The sequence below is a fragment of the Emydura macquarii genome, unplaced genomic scaffold, assembly GCF_026122565.2.
Source record: "Emydura macquarii macquarii isolate MOO-44397 ecotype Brisbane River unplaced genomic scaffold, CSIRO-AGI_Emac_v2 contig_374, whole genome shotgun sequence".
NCBI classification, from domain to species: domain Eukaryota; kingdom Metazoa; phylum Chordata; order Testudines; family Chelidae; genus Emydura; species Emydura macquarii.
This window is the reverse complement of record NW_027130511.1, coordinates 4,097,823-4,124,038: the sequence shown is the minus strand read 5'-3', so window position 1 is coordinate 4,124,038 and position 26,216 is coordinate 4,097,823. Positions and strand designations below refer to the sequence as shown.

General features: G+C 42.1%; 1 protein-coding gene across 11 annotated transcripts in view; it reads left to right on the top strand.

The window, feature by feature from the left end:
* The window catches only part of NRXN3 (neurexin 3), a 1,218,301-nt gene that overhangs the window by 1,084,727 nt on the left and 107,358 nt on the right, over positions 1 to 26,216 (top strand). For 5 of the 11 annotated variants that reach the window (XM_067532468.1, XM_067532449.1, XM_067532459.1 and 2 more), the window contains one exon: positions 2,189 to 2,496. In XM_067532468.1, coding sequence (XP_067388569.1) covers positions 2,189 to 2,496 — 308 coding nt within the window. Of the gene's footprint in view, positions 1 to 2,188; positions 2,497 to 23,755; positions 23,759 to 26,216 lie in introns of all 11 variants that reach the window. The other 6 variants (XM_067532399.1, XM_067532391.1, XM_067532404.1 and 3 more) reach the window with 2 other exon arrangements.

The following is a 26,216-nucleotide window of genomic DNA, read 5'->3' as shown; positions in this document are numbered from 1 at the left end:
ATGGAAATGAGGGGGGAGGGAGGAAGAGGACAGCATGGAGGAAACATATTAGGAAATTGAGAGAATATAGGAGGGAGGAGAAGGGAAGCAGAACAGAGTGATAGATGGAGCAAGGAAGGAACAGGTAATCATAGAGAAATTGAAACAGTAATGGAATGAGTGGAGTGACATAAAATAAGAGAGAAAAGAAAACTCAGGGGACACAGTAAGTCACAAGAATGTAAACTGTTGTACAGAATCTTTGATGCCGAAATGTGCATTATTGTTTGCACTAGATCTCGGGGGAGTGCTTGCAAAGAAAGAGGGGGCTTGAGAGAGCTGAATGTTGATGGGAGATGCTCACAAGAACTCAGTATGCATTGAGATTGGAGAGGGAATAAGCTACTCTGGTTTTACATGGTGGGGGCCTGTAGTTTTGGTGCATGTTTGTTGATGTTTTAATGGAACATAACTTGCCTCTGGTAAGTTAAAACCTCTTGAAATGCAGGAAAATGCATCAGGTATTTCAACATTTTCCAGGGGAAAGACACTGTGCTCCCTCCATTTTTATTTTTTTGGTTTTACATCAATACAGATCCTCCATCCTGGTCAAGTCTAAATGTTGGTATTTATAGGTATGGGGGTGTGGAGCACTAGGGATGTGCACCCCGCCCCCACAACTCCATACATTACACATACACATACACTTTTGCTTGGCTGGCTAGCGCCCTCCTTGGGGACAGGAACTCCTTTCAGATACATTTCTTCTCTTGTCCCCATTCTCTTCCCCATGGTCCATCCCGTCACCATAAGATGATGCAACACCGCATCACCACTTGACTTCGAGACCCGTCACGACGACCACCAAAATTGGTGAGCTCCCCCTCCTATTTTGATCTACTTTAACCACTGGCTTTGAGGGAAGAACAATGGGATATAGGTTATGCTCTACAACATGGTGGCATTCTGCAATTATCAGGTTGGACTAGAGAAAGAAAGTGTGAGTGAGAGGGGAGAGGGATGGGATTGGGACGTGTGCAAATATCATTGTAAGAAATGGGTGGTAGATGGAAAACACAATTGAATAATGCAGTAATAACTGATATGACTCTGCTTTGATTACCCTCCTGAGCTCTGGCCAGTCTGGTTCCCTGTTAATTCAGCAGATTCCATTGGCATGCCCCAAAAACCTCACACAAAGACTGAGATAATAAATATTTCTTTTACACTGGACAGAACAATTATTGCTTTCAATTATTCAACCTAGTGCAGCATGGAAAAGTGGGCAGTATTTATTAATCAATTTTGGCTGGAAGTCATGTGAATGGTCTGTGGGACTAGGAGAATTGGCAGCTATTTCTAAGGTCCTTGCTGAATAGGTACATTTCTCCTGTAAATATGAGATGAAATCCATACCTGACACAACTTGTGTGACCTTGGGCAAGTCCCTTAACCTGTCTAGGCCTCAACGTCACCATCTATAAAGTGGGATTAAAAGTGAGCTACCTCACAGGGACATTGTGAGGATTAATCACCTAACTTACTATATTGTTCACTATTCCAAGAACTTTGCTCTTTCATAGCATCAGAAAGGTCCATGTTTGGTGTTTCCAATTTTTAGATTCCTAACCCTTTCTGATTACTATATTCCAGATTCTTGGATTCAGCTATTCTAAATCCCCCAGACAGTCCATAGATCACCTTCTCTTAGAGCATCTCCATATCTTACCCTTCTCTGCCTGTTCACAGAGGCTCCCTCCCATTGACCATTCAGGGATCAAAGATATAAATGCGTATATACACTGGGCTAAGCCTAGAGGGATTTTATCATCTAGGTTGACTGGCAGTCTTCAAAAGCTACTGAAGGAGACTAACCAGATTAAAACATTACTTGTAATGAAAGATGGGCCAAAGTCTCCAAGTTTGGATTCAGATCTATGTTTGGATCCAAACTTCCCCAGAGTTCAGTTGTGAATATGGAGGAGAGACTGAGAGGTTCTAGAGCCAGTGTTCTTTTGTTTAGGCCCATCTCTACTAATAATGACTCTGAGACAGTAATTTGCAGCACTACATTTCCACCCAACAACCTCCACCACCACCACCACTGGGGAACCTGCTCTTCTCTTCGGTCCACTCTGGCCAGGACTCAGTGTAAAGTAAAGAATGGGGGGAAATGTCTGGCAATAATTTATTCACCCCCCTTCACTAGGACGACAGTTAACGATCTTCAACACCCAAGCGCAAATAGCCATTGGAGGGAAGGACAGAGGGCGTCTCTTCCAAGGCCAGCTCTCCGGTCTCTATTACAATGGCTTGAAAGTGCTGAACATGGCAGCAGAGAACAACCCCAATATTAAAATCAATGGAAGCGTCCGGCTGGTTGGGGAAGTCCCGTCCATCCTTGGAACGACACCCACAACTTCGATGCCACCAGAAATGTCTACCACAGTCATGGAAACCACCACTACCATGGCCACCACAACTACCCGAAAAAACCGCTCCCCACCCAGCATCCAGGTGAGCCATTTGATCTCCTCCATTTTGTTGGGTTCTTATTTAGACTTAATTGTTTAGTTAACCTGTTAGTTAAGCCTCTTGGGCCAAACTCTGCATTGAGTTACTTGCCATATAACTCTGCTGACTTTCATGAGGTTGTACAGAGTAAAAACAAACACAGAATTGGACCGCTTTCTGCTTTGGTGAATAAACAGAATCTGCTGAATTATTGCTGGGTATGTATATAATAGTGGGTCTAAATTCTAGTCTCAGACTGGCGCAACCCCATTTATATCAGCGATGCTGCTCCAGTGTAAATGAAAATAGGATTTGGACTATGTTGTCTCCAAGTTTTGATGTATGGTGAAAAAATTACCTTTAAAGGATTTTCAAAAGCCTAATGAGATGTGGGTAGATTATTATTTATTATTATTACCATATGTATTGCTGCAGTGGTGGTATTTTTAATGTGGAGAAAAGCAAATGAGTATAGTGTTCAGAGTGAGCCATTAATGCTAATCTCACAGCCTTCTATTTGATAATGTTAAAGGGGTACTGTCAGACAAGTTTCCTCCAAAATGTAAGTGTTGCAAAAACAAGCTTTTCCAAAACAAAAATATTTCCCATAAAATATGAGTTTAAAAAATCTACTGGAAACAGTTTTTTGTTCAGATTTAACTGTCCTGATGTAGTGTTTGCAACCCTAAAAATTGCAGCCATTTCCTTTTTGTGTGGGGGCCTAAGTGTGGAATTAATTAGAAACTGATCAACAGCCTAGTCTGCTCATTGTCTACACTGAGTAAAGGGCAAAATGTAAACAACCAGTACTGATGTTGGAAAGTGAATTAGATTTTTATTAATTCTTTCAGTAATCTATGGTCATGTAAATAACACAGGAAAGGGAATTTGGTTTTATAATATATATGGGGCCAGACCCACAGCAGGTGAAAATCAACATAGTTCCATTGACTTCAGCTGTGCAACACCAATTTACACTAGCTAAGAATCTGACCCAGGATTAGCAAAAGAGGTGGGGGAGGTGTGTTATTGTCTGAACAGATAATATCCTACCGTGATTCCACCTGCTTCTGTGAGACAACATTCCTTGGGCATTAATGTTGGTGGGTTTTGAGACACGCAGGTTCAATGAAATCCAGGGCTGTCAGAACTGCTTGCTCTAACTGATTCAAAAAGTTTAATCAACGGCTAGTTATTCTTTAGTCTGTATTTTAATTCTCTTAAATTTTCATCTAATCTTGGTCATGTATGATGAGAAAACATGAAAATCCTTTACTTAGCAATGCTGGAGGTATTATCTTTGCAGTGGTATTTACTCCTATTCAATTGGAAGTGAGTATCTTGGCATTCTAGAAATCCAGGCAACAGCGGGTTGGTGGATTAGTTGAGTTATTAGCCTCAAACACTGGTGCATAAAATATAAAGTCTCAACTGCATGAGGGGAAATTATACCAAGTCGAGTTGGTGTTTGTTGTAAATTGTGAAGGAATTAGGGCCCTCTCGTCTCTGTGTCTAGTTCTCATTTTAAAGGAAGGTTTTGTATGATTTCATGCCCAGGAGAATAAAGTCTGTGAGCCAAATTCTGCACTCAGTGACTGTGCTCCAGTGGAGATCTGCCATAATTTATGGACCTCAGTGGAATTATACAGATTTACATCAGTGTAACTGAGAGCAAAATTGGACCTTATGTGAGTTGAGTAGAACTGGAAATGGTCCTATCCCACTTGAAGAAGAAAGATCCCAGAAAGCTGCCTGCCTAATCTATATAGCAGTTCACTAGGCCAGTCGAGACCACTGTGTGCTGAAAAGGCATCAAGGAGATTTAATAAAGTGTAGAAGTGCCTCTAAAATAATAGTTAGAGCAGTGATTTCCTGGATACACACGTACCACAACAAATGGCCTCATCTCTGCTGATATTAAAGCAATAACTCTTGACACTTCACTCAACCCACTGAAAGGAAGATAAAAGTCAATATGTACTTCCTTTCCAACTCCCTGCATTTCAGGAGAAGGCCAGTTTATTGTCATCACGGCACAAGATGACTCTCCTTACTTCCCCACTTTTGGCAGAGTTGTTCGGTTCTGTCATCTTAAGTTGCATAATTTGTGTGGTGAAGGTGGGGAGAAATTGTCCTCTTCCGTCTGGGCTGCATCTCCAGCTGTAGTTTTCAGCATCTCCAACTGTGGTTTTCAGATGCCTAGTGGTAATTCTGACTCATCATTAGTGCTGGCAAACTTGGCAGCACCACTAATAACCATAGAGGTAAGAGCTGGAAAAGACTTAGTAAAGCAAATTCATTCTTCAACCAGGGTAAGATAGAGTCACCTGAGAGAGCACATTAGCACTCAGTTACTACATTGATGAGCCCAGCATAAAAACTGGGATAGCTACAAAGTTACTACACTTGCTATTAGCTATGAGGCTTCTGTCCTGATTGTATTATTCATTTGCCTAAATAAGTAATTTAAAAACCTTCATTTCACAACATGTATATGCAGCTGCTGCAGAACTTCCCACCTGCCATCTCAGAGTGCTGCAGAATTCCGAGAACTTGGCAGTGTTGAAGTCCAACTTGCCATGCAGTACACAAGGGCTTGACATTTGCTAAGATGCCCTCTACTCCTAATGCCACATCTAGATGCTTCCTTTTTTCAATTACTCAGAGTACCACTACAAGTGTTTTCCTGGGTGATTAATCTAAGGGGCCTAAAACATCTGATCTTTGAAGTGTACAGAGAGAGAGAGAGACCCACAGTCATACTTCTCAATCTGTAAAGGCCCGGGCCTGGGATACAATGTGGGACAAATAGCCAACGTGAGGGACATGCAAGAATAATATTACTGGAAGCATCATGTGTGAAATATTTCTTTAGCATCATAATGTCCATAACTTCACCTTTATGATTAAGCCTTTCTGATGTCAATAATTTATGTCAGTGAAAGTGTGATTAGTGTGGGATAGAGCACAGTGCGGGTCTGTAGGAAGGAATCGTTGAGATGTATGCCCAGAATCCATTGGCGAGTCTATATTTAATGCTACTAAAAAATAACAATGACCCTTGTCTGTTACAATGGAGCCTTGAAGGAAGATGTGTTTCTCCCCCCACAGTTGTTTTCCTGTTAATTGGAAACCAGAGCGGTGGAAAGAGGTTTTGTTTCTTTATTTGTTTCAGACCATTTAATACTGTATTTTTGTGTCCAGATAACTAAGCTGTGTCTGGTGGCCCTTAATACATATGCTGTTTTGACCTTCTCACACACAATTTGTATTGAATTCAAGCACAGGTCTGTTCAGAAGTGACGTGTGTTGTATGAAATTACACTTGCAGACCTCAGGGCCCTGACACAGCAGGCCCTCCTATATTAATAATATCCTCTCTGGGAGCTCTGCTTCCCCATGCTACCATACAAAGGGCAGAGAGGCAAGCAGCTGTCTCTTGCTTAAGGTGAGTAGCTTGGAGTGCAGGCTATTATTAGATGACTGTCATGCCACTGTCATGTCAGGAGGCATGTTATTTCTAGTAGGTATGTTCTTAATTAGAAGTCTTGTTTCTATTGTTATAATCTTTGAATCCCACCTACCTCCCTATCTAATTTAGGGAAAGGGCTGAAGTTTATGTGAGAGAACTCAATGGCTTGTGGACCATTAATTTGTAATGAAAGAGGTGCTGGGAAAGAACGCAATGCCTTGTGGACCATTTAATTTGTAATGAAAGAGGTGCTGGGGTTCAAGCAATTAGATGCCAGGGCTCAAGCAATTTTTTTTTTTACTTTTATAACTGACATGGCAAGTCCAGAGGTGCTGGGATTCTGAACTGCCAAACCTAGAAGTGCTGTGGCTCAGCCCTGGGAAGCCTTGGCACAAATTAAGCGCTGCTTGTGCATTTGAGAGATTTCCAATCTGTCTGAAAATGTGCTTAGCTAGAGGTGGCCTTCATTTTCCTGGCTTTTGCTGCCAGTCTGGCTACTATTACTTACCAACGTGAAGCTTATTCAATGAGTTGCCACTCAAAACAGTATCTGAGAAGGCCTTCATTATGTGACCTGGTCTGTATGTTCCATCCAGGACAGTTCTAGAATCACTAGTGAGACCAACTCTAAAGTCCTTATCCAGGCAAAAGTCCTTAGGATTGGACGCCATGGGACACTTACTCAGGGCCAGTAAACACAATTTGCTTAATGATCATTTAGGTGTAAGTGTAAGGAGAAAAATGGTATCACCTGGTTTCTTCTGTCTCAACTCTGCCTCATGAGTAGTTCTGTGGACTTCAGAGACTAAGAAAAAACTACATATGTGAGTAAGGATTTCATCATTCGTAATAAAGAGGAAGTATTGCCTCGTTATTCAGGCATAGTACGAGAAATCAAGAAATCTGTGCTCTGCTTCAGACACACCATGTGACTGGTGCAAGTCTCTATGTCTCGGTTTCCCTATTTGTAAAATGAGGATAATGATACTTTCCTGCCTCTCCAGAATAGCCGGGTGGCTAAATGAATTAATTGTTTGTGAGGGCTTTCAGAAATGGTGCTGCGAGAATGCCAACAAATAATATATAATACTTTAAGGTGCTCGCAGAAAGTTATATATAAACAGTGCAAAGCCGGGGGAGGAAGTCTGTACATTATTCATGTCCAAAATCCATCAGCACTGGCTCAGCTTAGACTAGAGCAAAGGGCCTCTCCAGCTCACAGTCTTTTACTCTAACCACTAGTCTACAGAACCTCTTAGGTACATTTATGTTAATCTTGATTAACTTCCTTCCATAATGTGTGGCTCTGGGTCTGAATCTTCCCTCACAAAGCTCGCAGAGGAGAAAAGCACAGAAGATTTGTCAGTCTAATTAGACTTTAACTGTCAGCCAAGAAAAATACATTTGTCCCCTTCTTGCTTTGGCACAGGTACTACTTTCTTTTGCCCTCTTAGATAATAATTTTGGGGGGAAGGAAATTGGCCTCTAATTTCCTCTTGTTTGTTATGAGTCTCCAGTGATATTTTAATCCTGAGACTCCACAGTTCTAATGAAAAGAGAGCTTGATACGTCTGCACTTAAAAGACTGACTTCACTGGCCTATTTGTACTTCAGAAAGAAGCTAGGCAGCTTGCTTTTTTTTGCTTTCCTCCTCTTTCCTGAACTTTTATTTTTTTTCAGTGCAAAGAATTAAAGCTTCCAAAACTTATCCTCCTTCAGTGGTGGAGCCTTCCTTTTCTCTCCTGTGTCCTCATGGAGTAAGAAGATAAAGTTATTGCATGGCTGCAGTGCAGTCCACAAAATCTTGTTTACTCATTCTAGCTGATAGGCCAGATGCTGAGGGGTTCTGGGCATAGAAGGAAGGCAGCAGTTGGGAGCAGATGATCAAATATGGTCCAGAAAGTTTCCATCAAAACTACTTTTCTGCATGGATTAACAGGTGATTAATATAATCATACCAAATGATAGCCAAAGACTTTGTACAGGAATAGCTTCATCCACCACTGAATGGCAGCAACTCTGGGGTGGAATGTGGCAGCTAGTAACAGTGAACAGTAATGCTGTGCAATAATGTTTAGGACAGAAAATGAATAAAAACACTTCCCAGGTTAGACTGAGTAGTGAATTTAGAGAGGTAGAATATAATTATCCATGTTATGGCCAGAACACTCAGATTAACATTCTTAAAGTGCCATCAGATTTTTTTTAAGAGGTCAGGATCTCATTCTGAGATGGTTCTTACTGAACCATTACTAGTTTCTGGGTGAAAGATGGAGGTCCACCCTCCAAGTACTGACCAGAACTGATCCTAGAAAAACTGAATCCAAGCTACGTTTATACTAGGGGCCATAGCACTATCACAGAAATGTGTTGCTTTTGGAAACCAGATCTATCTGTCTGTCTTCCTACCCAGCTACATACCTATGGAAAGTTTGTTACTGAGCACCTAATACATGATACGTGTCTGCTATGAATGGAGTCCATGGAGTATCATGATTCCCGTGGTATTACTGAATGAATGCTGTGAGCAGACTGTGGGTCCCACAAATTGTTGGGCAATGGTTCTCACTAAGTAACTCACACTCGGTCTGGGTATCATGGATTCAGGTGGCTGCACTGAGGTGCCAGTGCTGACTCCCTTCACTCACTTAGCCTCTGTGTTCTTTGTTAGAATCTATATTTTCTTTAGAACTGAGGCTATCAAATTGAGTCAAGGGCCTGAGCCAGACTTACTTCTGCCTACAGGGGTCAGACAAGAGCATCTCCACCCCTTGTAAACCTGCAGGACTGAACAGTTGTTGGGGCTGGCAACAGGCACCGAGCTTGAAAGGTTTTACTTGGATTATTAAATTCTGTTCTCAGTTACACCCACGGAGTGTGTAATTGAGGGCAGAATGTGGCTCAGGATATGAAGACATGAACTATCTACATTTTTCATTTTTTTGTTTTTAGCTGGGAATTTCTCAGTTTTGGGCCCCACATTTCCCAACATTTTTCAGTGGAGACCACTCCTTCCCTCCATTTTCTGACCAGTTCTAAGATACTTTGGGTGGTTGCAATAGATTTACTATCAAAAGATAAAACTGTAGACATTGTAGATACGCAGGGTCAATTTTCCCAAGAAACATCCTAAATTACAGTCAGCGTGCACCCTTATGTGGGCATGAATTCCGATATTCACAAGAATATGGTATTCACAAGAATATGGTATTTCCACTGCCAGAAAAGAGCACTTGTAAACCATGTAGGTGCAACTTGGGAGACTGCTTTCAAAATTTGGCTTGTATGTAGATATAGACTATAGCTAGATATTGTAAATGGGCATAGATTTAATCATTGGCCATGCTAACTAAATAGAAATAAAGATTGTTTGTCCAAGACAGTTGCACGACAGGATACAGCAAAAGATCATCTGGAGTAAACATCTGTTTAGGAATAAATAAAGCAGAATTGATGTTTACAGCTCAGATATAGCCAGAGGATTGGCACATATTTTCCTTAAAGCATGTCTGCTCTGTTTGGTATTTATACACCACAGGGAAATAACTGGGAGCTGCATATTTTGCCAGAAGACTTATAGGGCGGATATTTCAATTTTGTTTTGTTACAAGACTGGCTGAGAGGTGGGAATGCGCTTCTTACCATTTCTGGCTCACATTGGAATGACAATGTGGAAATTAGAAACACGTCCAAGCTGTTGTGACAGCCCCACTTTCTGAAACCATCTAATTAATGCTTTGGGGTTTCTTAAGAGAAATGGTGCTGCTAGCTAACAAAAACATAGGTTCCCACCAGTTTCTTTTTCATCTGTCAGATGAGATGTCACTGAGTTGTGAGCCACAGCTGTTGCAGTAAGCTCTTGTTGACGATGTTGAAAGTGACTTGATGAGACCTGACTCACACACAAACCCTGTTTACAGCCAACCCTTTCCCTTTCCTTTTAGCATATCCTACAAATTGGATGGGATGCTATTCGCTGGGATCATGAATGATTTGTATCCCTCTTCCTCACAAAATACGTATTCATATTGACAACATTTCAGTGGAAAAGTAGAGCCAAAAGGGTCAGGCCATGGATTCCAACTATCCATGTATTGTGCAGGAGGTGAATGTTTCCCTTGAATGTTCAGGTCATCTCATTTTTGGAGCAAGTGAAATGAATCTTCTCTGTCGGGTCTGGCAGGGGTTCACCTTTAAAGTAACTCAGCAGGGCGTGATCTTCCTTCCATCTTCATTGCCCAACACCAGCGCTAAAGGATGTTGCGTGGCAAGTGTTGCAGTCTTTCAGACGTGAATAGAATTGCCTGAAGAAGCTGCTTTGGAGAGGGACAGAATGCTTTGGGGGCAAAGTGAGGGTCACTTCCAGACATGCTGGCAGCATAGTTGAAACCATGAAGTTGAGAGTAGAACAAGGCAAAGATGGGAGCACTCATGTTATTGAGTGTGGTGCAGGGAGCAAGAGGGGGGAATGAGTGCTGAGATGCAAGCAAGGATGAGGCCTTGTATCTGAAAAATGGGGGCCTGAATTTCAAGTGGGAAGAGAGAAAGTGAGTAGAAGGCTTCAGAGATGAAGGGTGACATGGCTGGGCATGGCAGGAGGAAGTTGCTTTTAGCAGCTGTGTTTCAGACAGACTGCAGATGAGGGAGATTCCTTACCTATATTGTTTTACAACCCTTCTACTCCTAAGTCTTACATCCAGCCCCCTGCTTTGGAAGTGATATGGCTCAGGAACCATAGCACTCAGATCTGGAGCAGGAGCTCCTGCCACCATACTCCATTTCCAATGACAAAAAGAGAAACACTTCTATCGAAACTGGCCTGGACTCATCAACTTGTTTTCAGTAGTGAGGGCTGAAGCTGGCAAACAGCAATGATGAGATAAAGCAAGGGAAGATGTAGGGCACAGTAGTACCATCAAGCACTGACTCACTTAGGGATATGCACATCTTGAGGGCTCTGCTAAGTTGTGCCTTGTTTCTTCCGTAGCATAGAACCATAAAGGTCTGGATGCACAAAAGAAAGGCTCCTTCCACTTCAGCTATGAGTGAATCAGGCTTGCCTGTGCTGACAGACACCTCTGCTAGAGTCATCCAAAAAGCCCCTTCAGGATCCCCAGGCAGCTTAGCTCCAGTATAACCAGCAAACTTTATCACAGAGGGGAAGACATCTTTAAAGCTTCTGGCAAGCAATCCTGCCATGGAGTTAAAAATCATAGTGCTGCCTGTCTCTCCCTCCTAAGGCAGATTGAGAACAAAAATAAGTAAATAAATAAATAAAAACTAGGTAGGATTTAACTTGTCATAATATTTATCCCCTTTTCTGAAAGGTGACCTCCTAGAAGAGCAGAAGGACAGGAGTGATTTTAATCTGCAATAACAACGGGGAACCAGTCTTGATTGACTCCAGCAGTATAGATATATAAAATGACAGATTACTCTGCTGCTCTCTCCTCCTCCCACCCAAACATGTGCATACACACACCATAACGCACAGGAAAATTCTGATTGGTCTTTATCTCCCAGCTGCTGCCCTAATGATTAATGCGGCTATCGCTGGGAGACTATAGAATGAGGGGAAACAGGGAGGGAGGAAGGAGTGGGAAATATATATTTCTGAGACTCTTTATTGTTATCAGTATTATTATTATTATTCCTTTAATATATTTTCCTCCTGTTGGAAGAGCTTAATCTATTGGCTGAGCAGGGGATGTGACAGGTGAGAGGGGATTTGATGGCGCGAAGATGGATGGGACAGTCAAGGGCAAAGATGGAAAGCAGCGATGTTTCAGGTGGTGAGCTGCCATGGCTCCGGTTTTTGGAGGTTTAGCTAGAGAAGCTGTGTGGTCCCCTGGACTAAATAGGGGTTTCTGAGCCAAGAACTACTGAATTCCAATCCCAGCTCCTTTCCTGTATGACCATGGGCAAGTCACTTCCCCGCTTTGTATCTCGGTATCCCCCTCTGTAAAATAGGGATAATATTATCACTGACCTGTCTCACAGGCAAGGTTGTAGGCCTTATTTTGTTAGTTCATGCAGTGCTTTGAAAATACTCCTGCATTTTCACCTGAATACTGCATTCTCCTTCACTTCCTGCTCTAAATTCTTGTGTGGTGTTGCTGGGAGCCCTCCAACTATCGCTGTCTGTCATTCCTGGCTTTGATCCCACAAGCCTTGTGCTATGCTCACCAGAGAGCTTAACTTGTGTGTCTTGGCAAATGTGAATGGCGGCTATATGTGGGTACAAGTCAGAGAAGCACGAGGCACCTCCTGTGCACTGAGTGGGAGTGAGTCTCAATCCCCTTGGGTTCCTGCTCAGCCTTAAAGAGATCAGCCTTAAAAAGAGGTGGCCTATGGCCTGAGAATGGGTATGAGTGAAAAGACTTGGATTTACATGTGATTCTCACCATGCTTATAAGGTGCTTAGCCACCTGCAATCCTCTTAAACTTCATATATGACTTGTAACCCTTTTGATGGGTGGTTTTGGCAGCAACAAGGGTTGGGTTCAATATCTAATTCTAGGGGATCCTCTTAACAATACAAAACAGAACCGGCTCAAACATCCAGCCAGAAATCTGGAAAAATGAAACATCGCCCAGGGCATGTCTACACTACAGTGTAAGCGCAGAGTTAGTGGGACTCGAGTCAGCTGACCTGTGTTAGGGTACTCTGGGATTGAGCACCTACATTGTATTTTAACCTGGTATTAAAACTTTTTTAACCTGTGCTCGAACCTAGGGCTCTGGTGTCCACACTGGAGTGCACAGACGAAGTCAAAGTAACCATATCCTAGAGTCCCTAGCTCCCCTCCCAACCCCAAAATGTGGCTGCTCTAGTCCTAAGGCCATGGTGCACTGTGGAAAAACTTTACTGTCTACCCTGCACATTACCAGGAAGCAGCTCACTTTCCAAAAGGCCTGATTGGTTCGCTCTCCATTGCAAACCCCAGAGGCTCTCCGATCATGTGCTTGCAGACTGGTGATCAGAAGACAATGGGTTAATGCTGACATGTTTGCAAAGGGGGCGTCTTCTGTTTCAATGGACTAGGTTGCAGATTGCTAGGACAGAGAGGACTAAGGGATTTGTCCCTTGGAATTGTGGGATTCTTCTGGCTGACTCTTGGGATCCAAGTCGAGCGGAGCTGCGTCTACACTGCAAAGCAATAGGGTTTGGACCCTGGGTCCTGGCTTAACTCGGGCTTGGATCCTCCACCTGAAAAGCCTTGTCCTGAGGTTTCATTACTTAGACCCATTCTTAGCAATTTGAGTGCTTAGTGATTTCACTGGGCAGCAGGGAACCTCACTGCTACGCATCCTCTTTGTTGTCTTTCACTGACACGCTGTCCCCCAAACCAGGTCAAAGGTTCAGCCCCCCCAACCTGTTCATCCGTGTTTCCAGCTCAAGTGATCACAGAGCAGAAACAAGACCTCTAAATTAAGTCTGATTAGCTTTTCTTTAAGCACCGGAGAAGGAGGTTTAGATGGGATCTAGGACTCTTTAAACAGAGTCCACCTCCCCAGGCAGGAACCCCTGTCCCCACCCCTTCCAACTTTAACTTTGATTTCTCATCACTACCTCCAGCTTAGCAAGCAAGATCACGTGTAGGATGACCTCCTCAATTAGAACATGTTCAGTACAGAACTGCTGCCCTTTAGTGATACACCAAGGATAATAACATTTCATTACTCTCGCATTCAAGACTAAAGTGAATGTTAACCCAAAACAGTGAAATTGATCACTTTGGCAAAGCAGATCTATCGCTGATCACCTATGCCAAGTAGGTGTGTCTATGCAAATACAATCTGCTCCTGAGATATTTTCACCCAGTTCATCCATAGATGGCAGGCCCTGGCTTACAGACTAATATAAGTCATAGCACATAACAAAGAAACAATCCTAGTTTGCATGCATGTCTTAAGCAGTCATCAGTCACCGCACTACCTGCACTTTCACACTGCTGCAGTGCCTGATATACAAGGACTCTGTAATTCAGTGAGCACATGGTGCTCAGGTAACCACAATGGCCCTGGGTCACTATCCTTTGCTGACTTGTAGGAAACTTGAGTGAAGGGAATTCAGAGTGTAAGCAAACCATAACCGCTTCTGGGCAGGTCAGGTGATGTGACCTACTCAATCCACTCATCCTAAATCTTTATGGGTGTGCTGTTTTATCAGAAATAGAAAAAGGTCTGCTGTGAAAATCAGCTCCTAAGAAATGCCCAGTGCCTTTTTACGGCTTTTCAGAATGATGCCAATCCCCAATACAGATGTAAGCTGCTTGTTTTGTCCTCTCAGATGAAAGGAAATGGCATTAGCTCTGGCTGCATGCATGTTGTGAGAGGACAATATGGGGGGAGGTGGAGAAGAATTTGAATTGGGATAAAGAAAAGGGATCACACAACTGGAAGCTGACTTGATTGCCCTGAACTCAGGAGGCATTGTAGTAACAGGAGTGAGTTACTGTGTAGTAATTGCTGTTGCTTGCAAGGGAGTCGCTGTGTCTTTATCCTAAATTAAGCTTTCTTATTACACATTAACTTTGCAATTACTGTATTATTGTATGATGGTTCATGTACAGGATCCAGTAACATGACCAGTGTCTTTGGATCGGGTTCTCAGTGTCCTTCCTCTGAGTTGGAATACTTCCTTATTCCCAAGGGGTATAGTTTTCCCTTGGTGGGGCTAAGCAGGCTTTTCTTGTAGGGATTTATTTCTTGAAGCCTTTTCTTGCAATGATGGACTCCAGGCAGCAAAGGCTGCCAGGAGGATTAGGAAGGTAATTCAGAGCTTTTGTCAGGGGGCGGGGTGGCAGGTGAAAGGAGGGCAATATCATCTCCTTCCATAGGCAAGTCACAAATGAAATAGACTAGAGGATGTAAATAACAGTTTACAACAGCAAGGATCATTTTAAAGGCAGAGGGAGGTAATGGCACAGACCAGCTGTCTCTTTGCCTCTGTCAAGCTTCGTCGCTTTGAATTTACTGAGCACTTTTCTCCTATTCCAACCCCATTTAAACACTGCAGTAGCTGAAGGTCATTTAAAAAAAAAACGGAGGCTTTCGTCTTCTCTTGTTGTAAACTGGGTTTGCCCAGCTTTGCCGTTCTTTTCAAATTTGAAAGACACATCTTCTGGTGTGGCAGTGAAAAATGACTGTGGTCAAACAGTCTTATTTCGTGTCTTCCAAAGGGGCATTACTGAAAACACAGGAGGGAAGGGGGTGATTACAATTATACAAAGCGACAGTGAGGCTGCACCTGCAGAACTGCTTCTGTGACTGCTTCTGTGTGTTGCACCCATCACCGTAGTATCTCAGGCTATGTTCAGACTGATGGCGGCAAAATCGCTGCCGCCAGATCAATCTTTCTTGATCAATTGAGCAGTCAGTGAGACCTGCTCAATCGATCAGGAAGTCGACTGAGTAAGTCCACCCCCCCAAGTAGTGTAGCGCTGAGCCGTCAGCTCAACACAGTGTGAACAGCACGTGCTGCAGAAGGGAAGCAGAGCAGTCGACGTCAGTTACGCAAACTACTCTGCGTAGTTTGCATAACTCCTGTTGACTGCCGCCAAATCGCGCGGTAAATGTGAACCAGCCCTCAGAACTGTCCAACTTGGGGACCCTTGCCTGTGGTAGGGTGGGCAAATTCAGACACAGGTCCACGGAAGAGATAGGGAACTGTTAAGACATAACACTTTCATATTCTGCCTTCAGAGCAGACACAGATTTATTACTTAAAGGCTGAGCTGTAAGACCTGGAGACCCACCCGACCCAGCAAACCTTTGCTCACACCAGTAGATTTACTTGCTGACTAATCCCATTGACTTCAGTAAAGTTCAGAAATGGATCCAAATCTAAACTCCTATTGTGTTCAACATGTTGAGTTCCAGGTCTTGGCCTCAACCCATTCCCTAACTTCAGCCGCATTTCAATATAGGGATAATGTTCTTTATGATTGAACTTGAACAAGATTAAAGGCAAGGACTAGTTGGAGTCAAAACGAAACTGTTATAACTGGTTGAAAAACTAGAGAAAATTGCACAGAAACATTCAAATTTGTTTCCATTTCACAGAGTTCAAAGTGGACCCATTTCCTGTTTTGTCAAATTTTCAGTGATATTTTTACCAACATTTTTATGAAATCGTTTCTGAATTTTTCATTAATTAAAACACTGGTTTCAATAAGAAAACATAGTTTTTGATAAATAAAAAATGTTGGTATGAATTATTATTCCAATTCTGGTAACAATATAATTGAAAGTTTCATGAAAAATAGAATATTTCAATAACCTTAACAATTCGTAGCTGTTTTTGAAAGGCCATTTTTGGATGAAAAAACTTTGTCAGGAAAAATTTTTGATCCATTCTCAAAGAAAAAGTTGATTAAGAAAAGATGAAGTACTATTTCACAAGGGTCAGTTCTCTTGAAAACTCAAATAATGGGAGGTAGCAATAATGAAAATAATTGGAAAGGAGATTGTTCTTGTGTGAGTGATGAGCAATAGGATCAATGTTCGCATATCACATATTTGGAGAGATTCTGAACAAAATGAGTGCAGACTGTTTTTGCTGGTCCACTTACCTACCAACACATACACCTGCTGTGCAGTGAAACTATATTTTACTGATTGCCATTTGCAATGATCATTCATCTCTCTAGTTCAGATCTCTCCAGCTGCCACTTACTCTGAGTGCTGATGTGTTTGCCTTGCTTCTCACTTACAATGAGCAGTGGGGCTTTGGCTTGTAAGGATCAGACAAGGAATGCCTTTGCTGTCTTTAAAGGCAGGAAACAATTACCATTTTGAGTGGCACTCAGCTGCTGGTAGAGAATGTTACAGCTTGTGGTAGTACTAATTAGATCCAATTATAACTTGATTGACCTGCCTTCACCAAACAACCTAGCTGAGCTGAATATCTCAGTGCAAGATGTAGTCTGCTTTCCATCTTGTGTCTGACTTGGAGAAACTCACAGTTCTGTTGATCGTTTCAACATGATGCCCAGAAGAGGGGAGGATGCCCAAACTGATCCATATAACAGAATCCCAGTGGGCAGATCTGTGACTTACACCAGTAACATGGGAAAGGAGGCGGCCCTATTTTTCTGTCCACTAACTGGATGGAGCTTATTTAGTTTCCTCATCTTGTTGACCAGTGGCCACAAATCCACCACCTATGTATAGAAACTGATGTCTCCATGGACCATACATTATGATGGTTTTGGACACTGTCTATGCTATAGCTGGTCTTTGATAATGGAGGACTTCAGTCTCTGAGGATGTCACTCTGGCACCTCTCAGAGGATTACATATGTATAATAATAGTAATCATTAATAGTGGACATTAATTACTTTCACCTCAAGAGTTTCTAAATCTATTTATAAACAGATCATTTGGTTCATCACTGAAATGAAGTCACCTTCAGGAAAGAATGTGGTTGCTGTTGAACACTGCACACCTGTACCACCAGTGGTTTAGGTCAGGAAGTGAAGAAATTTACTATACTGAGCTGAAGCACAAGAGAAAATTTGGAGAGGGAAAATGTAATTAACCCAACTGGAACTTCACCAGGATGCCAAGACTAATCTCTTCCTTAGTAATACAAAAAGTATTGTGGACTTCTTAATGATCACAATAGGCAGGGCTTCAGGTTTTGATCCCTTTTCAAAAATGGCCCCATCTGAAGCACAGGAGCATTCATTCCAGACAGGTGCCATATTCTGTATTTCATCATCAGATTCTGCAGAAGTGCATTTTACTAACCTTTATTAGCAGTTTTTGTCTGTGGTGATTAGCAGTTAGACGGTGTCGTTACTTTCCTAATATCAGGGAAACAAGGCTTTCAGTTGGAGACAGTGCTTGCTTCCATAAGGCATCCTTTTCCCCAGGTATATTCACCTAATAGTTTATTTTTGGTACTGCTGCTCGCTCTGTGACACTTCTCTACTTTGAAGTCCTATTTGAACTGGCTAAGGATTTTCATAAGCCATTGAGTCCTTTCATTAAAACATTCCTAGGTTCTAACCTCTGAGCAACAAAGCCTGGGGTTTGATCCCTGTGCTAAAAATCCAGTAGGAGACATTTGTTCACTATTCTTCCCGCACCAGGCTGAAAACCCACTAATTCTAAGTGGTGACATTTTTAATAAAGTGGGCCCTAAATATCTCACTGGCGAGGAGCACAGAGTTAATTGTTAAACTGCACCTAGAGCCCCACACCTCTGTGCTCCTCAGACTGACATTTGACCACTCACTGCGATTTTCCAAGCTGCTGTATGAAGATGAGATCGTGTACTTTCCAATTTTTACTGTGTTGTCTTTATCTACGAACCTTAAAAACAAATCAAAGAAAAACCATTCATGTCAAACGCTGGATTCTTTTCTCGCTTAAATTAAAAAAGGCTTTCTGTGATGCGGTGTACTTGTGAATGACCTCTGCTGTGCTGTCTGAAGCTGCTCTGCCATTAATGTTTATGACTTGCTGTCAGTGGCAACTGTCTCCCCAAAAGAATTCACGTTAACATTGTTAGACCATCAGATCACTGCTTCACCCTTTTCAGTCTCAGCTTTCATAATTTTTCCTCTGTAGCCATTACCTCTCTTATCATTGTCTCTACATACTACCATCCCTCTTCTTCTCCTGTGTTATGCTCTCCTTCATGTCTCCTGCCTTCTGTCTCCCATACCTCCCCCCTTTGTCTATTGAATTCTTAGTCTGGTACAAAACATTCCACAGATATAAGATACTGAAACAGATCTGCCTCTTAGACCCTAATATACTGTCTATTGGCCTTGTGATCCTAGCTAACTAGCAGTAAGTCCCTTCTCTATCAGTGTTTGTCATTTCTATTTCCAGGTGATCTGCAGAATGCAGAAGGGAAGAAGGTGTTGCTTGGGTGTAGAAAGATGATGAACTTTCATAGCAGAACTATTCATGACCTCATGAGCAGGTTTAGCTAAAAGTAGCACAGGTGTCAGAACATCTGTGATGTTTCAGAGGAAGGGGTAACCCCCACAAATCACCTAATGATAGTTTTTTGTGTATGTGTGTTCTGGATTTCTTCCTGACCCCATAGCTGGCAATCAGCTTAAGAGGCATGAAGACTGATACTTATAATATTAATGTGGCTCAGATCACTGCAGGTGCTGTTTGTGCAAATAGTGAATCATTCTGGGAAGTTTATTATTCTGTTGGTCGCAGTAATATCCTGTGGCTGTAGGTTCCACAAGATATAAAATATTGACATTTATTTGCTTAAGATATGTTGCCTGATTTATTAATTTTGAGTGCCCACTTACTCTTGTATTAGTGGGTGGGATAAACAGCAGTGTCTATATATGCATTTTAGATTAACTCCTCTCTTTCTTGTCTTTCCAAACCAAATAGTCCTAGGACCCAATTCTCTTTTCACTCACACCAGTGAATATCAGGAATAAGTCTATACCAGAGCAAAAGTAATATGAGTGAGTAGAGAATCAAGCCCTTGTTCTGTTTATTCTTTAAAATGTCTCTCTCTGGACCTTTTTTATGTTTTCTAGTATGACCTTTTTGAGGTGAGGAGACAAAACTGAACTCAGTGTTTGCAGTTGGGCTGCATCATTGATTTGTATGATTGTGATGACAATTTCTGTATTATTTTCTGTTCCTGTCTCAATACAACCTAAGATCTCATTTGCTTTGCTTTTACCGCTAAAATGATCTGTCAGTGCCCTTTGATCTTTAAACACAAATCACCCTGCAGTGCATTTCTTTGGTTCCTACAGAAAGTGGGTTAGAATGCCAAATGATGAAATGGGATTGTATTGTGGACAGACATCTGCTAGGATAATTCTTAAATAGGATTTCTATCCTTTTCCCCATTTTCTTTCAGTGATTTTCTTCCATTTTCCACCGTCCTCTTGGAGAGAGTGAGGCTGTGGATGATATTGACACCCTGAAAAGGCAAACCTGAAAAGGAGTCTTAAAATTAAAGCCACATTTGAGAGTACTTTCTAGCTAGTTGATAAATTGGCCTCTTTATAATTAACTTTATCTTCTCAACACACATTTGCTGATTCTGTCTCCTCTTCTATGGCACCACAAGAGATTTCCAGAGCAAATACGTATACCTAGAAGCTGCCATACACATGCAAACAAAGAGGCACAGACAGGAATTGCAATTGATAAACCTGACAGGAAAAGGTCCGCCACTGGGATGAGCAATGTTGCTCCAAGGTTTGGGCTACGCAGGTCCAAGAAGCAGCACTAGTTGTTCAATTTAGATTTGACAAAGTAATTGCAAAGTAGACCTTGAAAGAAGCCTCTTAGCACATGCACAAAGGCAACCGGTTGCCCAGGGGAACTTCATCTGAAATGACTCGGGGAAACAAAGTGCAGTTCTACTCAGGATCGTGAATCAGGGAAAATAGCAGGTCAGTTCTGCTGACAGTTACACTAGGGTAAATCTGGAATAAATCCACTGAAAGAATAAGGTTTGCCAGCCACTGCTGATACCTTCCATCTCCTCGTAGTATTGGTGAGGAGGATTACAGGGACCAGCTCCCCAAAGTGGTGCCTGGAGAACAGGTGTAGCCAAACTGGCCAGGAGATACACTGATTCAACGCTGACAGTCCTAAAAATTCCCTTCTGTGATGCCCACTCTGGATTTCCTTGAACATCCTGTCTTCTCTATAGTTGACTTATTAAAGAGCAAACTCTTTAGTATAGGGACTGATTTTATCTTTATTGCATGTAAAGTGCTGAGCACATTCTTGGCGCTAAATAAGAAATATCAAGCTCCAGCCTATTCTGGCAGTGTGGCTCTCTGGATAGGGCATTGGACTGTGCCTCAGTTGGTCTGAGACTTGTTCCTAGCTCTGCTACTAGCCTGCTAGTATGACATTGACGAGACATTTCATGTCCCCATGCCTCATTTTCCCCATCTGTAAAATGAGGATCATGAGGCTTCCTTCCTTTGTAAAGTGCTTTGAGCTCTATCGATGAAAAATGCTGTGTAAGAGTTAGGTTTTATTATTACTATTATTTCGAATGGAGCACTAGCCATCATTTAAAGGTTTCCTCACAATGGCAGCAACACCAGGTGCCTTTCTTTGGGTGCAGGAAGCCAAGCTGGTAAGGACCTCTGCACCATCTGAAAGTGGATCTAGCCCTTGATCTTGTGATGAGTTCAGTGTGTTAGTTTCTGTGCATTCCCACTACTATGTAGCAGTCTGTGCTATGCATGCACATGTTGCTGCATTAACTCACAGGTGTGATCATGTGGTAACATAGAAATTGCAGTCTCTGAGCCTGCTAATACAGAAAGATAAATGAGAACACACATGCAGTTTGGCAGTCATTGCTGCAGACATAGCTATAGCACATGACAAGCTGTACATGTTGTGTTCTATTCTGAGCTGTGTAAAAATAATTTGGTTTCTTTCTTCCAGGAGCTGATTCCTAGATTCCCTTTAACAATATGTACCTCCAGAACCTTATGCAAACCTAACACAAACCTGTTTTAGGGTTTTTCAGGCAGACATCTGCTACAGAAAGAGGTGAACAACCACAATTGTTTGGTAACAGCTGGGTGCATCTCCTGCACATGAATATTGCCCAAAGGAGAATTATTCCAGTGCAGGAAACTCAGACTATTCTCCATGGCTAGAGGACAGAAAGAGCAGCTGTCCTCTGTGACAATGAGTAGTCCCAGTATTTGGGCTCTGCAGTGAGATGTGGTTCGTTGTCTATTTGCTGTAAAGTCTCCCTTCTCCTGTGTCCCAGACTGGGGTGGTGAAGAGAACGAGGACATCTGGACTCACTTTTTCTGGGGCATTGGAGTTTTGTTTAGAGGAGTGGTGTTTATAAAGTAGAGAGTCCAGTGGTGCAGTCTAAACTGTAGTTCAGTGGTTAGAGCAGCCAACTGAGAATCTGAAATGGAGACATTTTGACGCAGGCAAGTCCCATGACCTCTCTGTACTTCAGTTTGCCCATCTGTAAAATAGGTATAATAATGCTTCCATGTCTCATAGGGGTCTTTTCAGGCTTTAAATGCTTTGAGATCCTTAATTAAAATGCCATTTAAGCGCAAAGAAGCAATAGTAGTATGATGAAGACTGTATCAAACTAATCTTCAGTGGTCATTTGTTCATAATACACATTTTTGTACAATTTGCTACTTCTGTCTTAAAGGTTTAGAACTGGAATTGCAGATGGTACTGAAGATCAGGAATGAGGTGCATCGGCATAGCAGGTGCACGAGGTCAGAATTTGAAGTAGCTCAGAGTTGTTTGTAGACCCAGGACTGGAGTTATAGGAAGTCATGCAAGTCAGTAACAAAGTGCATTTGCAAGGCAGTATTGTTTCAGTCAGATTAAAATCTTATTTTTAATTATCTTAGTTGTGTTGCTAGTAGCCCTTCCGATTTTTAAAATTGAAAAATATATCCAGTTTACTATTCACCATGAATGCTGCTTGTTTACTTTTTGCATTTCCATCATATCTGGAATGAAAACAGACTCATCACCTCTTGTTTCTAGTCAATTTCACTTGTCCCTTCTTATGCATTATCACAATGCTCTTGTATCTGTTTCTTCACAATATAGGGGAAGGATTTTTTTCAAATTAATGTTTCCATTGCTTTTGTTAATACTTGGAAACATTTCTCTTGATCTTAAGTTCTATAAAATCTTCATTTTACAAAAACTAAATTCTGGGCACAAAGTCAGCTGAAAATTCTCCTCTAGCAACATTGTGGAGCTGAATAGATAGTCCCTACTGTGTGCAGAGCTAACACTCCAGCTAGCTGTGTCGCCTTATGACAGCTCTAATCTCAAGACAGTTTCGCCTTTTGCTTTCCTAATTTTTGCTGAAAATTTAAAGAACCCTGAGGCTGGAATGTTGTCTTTCCCCTGTCTCTTGGACAGCAAATCTCAGCAACAGACTGTCCCTAGATGGAACAAGAGGGAAGGGCCAGAAAGGCTATTCAGACTTCTAGCATCACAGCAGATTTCAGTATTTTCCTGAGTATTATTAGATGATTAACTTCTACATGACAGGAGTGTCTAAACATTAGTCTAAACAACAGCAGTGTGTGTCAGTGAGATGCGAGAAGGATTAAAAAAACAACAGACAGATCTTAGCTACTTTGGAGTGATCCAGATGATAAGTGTTCTGCCAGTGCACATTGTCGCTGCATGGATCTTCATTAACCCAATGAACATCTTACTAGAATGGGCCAGGACAATTCTGGGGGAGGGGGAATCATCCCAAATAGGAACAAAAAACCAACAACTCCAAAATTTTTGCAGAACTGAAGTTCTGCAAGTTTTTACTTAGAAAACAATGAAACATAATGTTTCCAAAATGAAATATGGTCCCTGTGATCTTTGGCTGCCCACATGGTGGCTTGTCTTGGAGACAGGGAACCAGGAAGTTCTTGCAGCTATTCATTGAAATTGACATGATTCTTGTCAGTTTCACAGCTGCCCAGGGCCAAATAGCAGTGATGAAACTGACCAGATTGACTGGGTACTCTGGCACTTTTCAACTGCACCATATAATTTATTTTCTAAAGTAGATACCTTATATTATCTGCCACTCCCCTGTTTCTACCCCAAACCCACACTAAGGTACCAGGTATGGGTGAAAGACCACCTCTCCATTGGGGAGGCACCTTTTCTCTGCTGTGTATTCTAATGCAGCCGTTTCTGTCCTACGCCTTCCTGAGGATGAAACAGCAGAATAGGCAGCTCCCGCTGTAGCTACTATTGCCATCTGTCCATCGAGTGCTTGCCCAAGGGGGATACTATACTAGCCTGTCTCCAGATAATGGAGCAGTCCTCCTCTGTCATGCCATGCTAGCATATGTATTTCTCACTGGATTTGCATGAAATCACTTGCTCAGGCATTTGACATTGCATGTGAACCCACAGCTGCAGCAGAGACTGTCACCTTAATGCAGTGACTTGGACCACTCAGCTACCCTGGCCTTTCTTATTGCCATTTTATCCTTTGCAATTGGTGTGAACTGATGCTTTTCATCTGACAGCCAATAAATATGCTACAGGAATCAGGCTACTCTGCAGAGAAAAACCCTGCTGAGTGGACCAGACCATTTAACAGTGTTTGTCCAACTCTAATTTATATCATTCTAGGAAAGTTAATGCTGAGGAAGGTTTGTATGACCCCTCCTCAAGACCATTTGAAATCACTATAGGGGGCTCTTTCCACCAGACTAAGCCAAGGGCACTGATGGCACTGCAGCATGTAGAGTTGAGAGGCTTATTGGAAGATGCTCTGCCACTATCTGTTGCCTGGCATTCTTAGCAAGGACCAATGGATAATGACTGCAGAGATCTAGCCATGCTGCAGTGGGGCTGAACAGCTGATCGCATTAGTCCAAGAATGACATAAATATATGGAAACGCCACAAGGCACCATAAATGCCCCTTAGGTAATCGGATCCAATAAAAAACATTGGCTGGCTTTAACTTTGAAGCTAATAAATTGTGTTGTAGTTGTTCTCTCTCTCTCTCTCTCATTTATTCAGGTCGTTGGTTGTGAAAATCATGTTTATTTACAGCAGCCATCAAAAATGGAAATGTTGTTGTGTAGATGTTGTCCTTTCCTTCTGGGAGGCATAGTGTTAGCATCAAGTATCTCTATAGTTTGTTAATACCATTACAATTTTTTAACAGTAAGTGAAGTAAATGTTGATGAAAGATACCCTATTTGATACTGATCTTGTCTGTTCATTCACAAAAGTCATGCATCATGGACAATGGCAGGGCAAGCTTCTGTCTCAGGGAGTCTACCTCTAGGGGTGAACAGAGAGGTTAGTCTCTGTGACTGATTCTGTCCTTAACCTCTTTACCAGCTGCCCATCGAGGTGTGGAAGTTTCTGCAATGTGGACACTTCTCCACTGTGATCTTGCCTGAGACCCACCAACTCATTCCACAAAGTAAATTGAACAGGAAATTCAGTTTTCGCACTATGATGTTAACCAAGATATTACAGTTATCTATCTATATATATATATATCTATGGCATGAACATCCCTTGCTCATTTCTGAGGAATCCCATAGGGCATTATAAATATGGAGGACTTGATGGTTTAGGAGATTGGTAATTGGTTTTGAAGCCGTTAGTTCTTAAGTCACCAGCTGAAATCTTGTCTAGCTGAAAGTCATCACTTGAAGTTCATCACTGTGTCAAGATCTGAAATGTTGATAGGCCTTGTTCCCAGTTCCTCAGAGATGTGTCCATGTGAGAAAAGCAACCGTAATGTGCACTGATTGTCCCCTTTATTCGCAGCCTTAGCAGAGAGGCCAAGACATCAGTTTGTTTAGGAAAAGTGAACTCTCTTCTTACCTATAGAGTATACCTGCAGTACAGGATTAAGGCACATTGGTGTGGTGGGGAGGAGATAGTTTTTCAGCTCTGCCTGCTTTGTAGTTAGAGGTCTCGGACTTTCCTTAACATGGCACCTTTTGTCAACATTACATTAAAATGGAAATAAAGACTCAAATATTTCTTAAAAGGTCTGTGGTTCTGCAGGGTAGTATTTTGGAAGCTGAGGCTGAAAGCCATGCCCTCAACTCTGCAAGCTGTACAAGCCATCTACGTGCTCCTCCTCTGCAGACACCAATGGGGTCAGACACAGGCAAGGGGTGAGATAGCGATTTTCCTTCAAGTGGCGGTCTTGCTGTTTGTCTTAACACCCCTGTCAAAAACCATTGGAGTGTGGATTCTGCAGCAGAAAGAAATGATGAATCACTCACACATGGAGGAAAGGGAGATTTCCTGTCTGTCCCCTGTAGAAATCCCCTGTAGAAATATAAGGGCTCTGACAGGCACATTTGATGACACTAATGCAAGGACTCCCAAACTTTATGACACAAAGGCTGGTTTGATGATTTGCCAGGAGCCTGTAGGCGACATATAATTTACATATGAATGCACATACATATTTTAACCATAATAAAGGCATGCACCAGCACTGGCTTGTGCTTGTCATTTTCTTAGTAGATCAACAGGAATCGCTTCTTTGTTCAGTTCAACAGCAATTAAAACAAAACACCAAGGCAGCCATAGAGCCACTGCGGCAGAGTAATGGCCTCTTAGAATCATTATTCTCTATGAGCTGTGCCTCTGTATCTGAGATGAATGAACCTGCCTCTGGCCACATTTCAGGACCATACAGGTTGCATGTGGACCTCTGACCACACCTTCCCCACTCCTGCACTAAGAACTAAATCGTAACCAATGTAAGAAG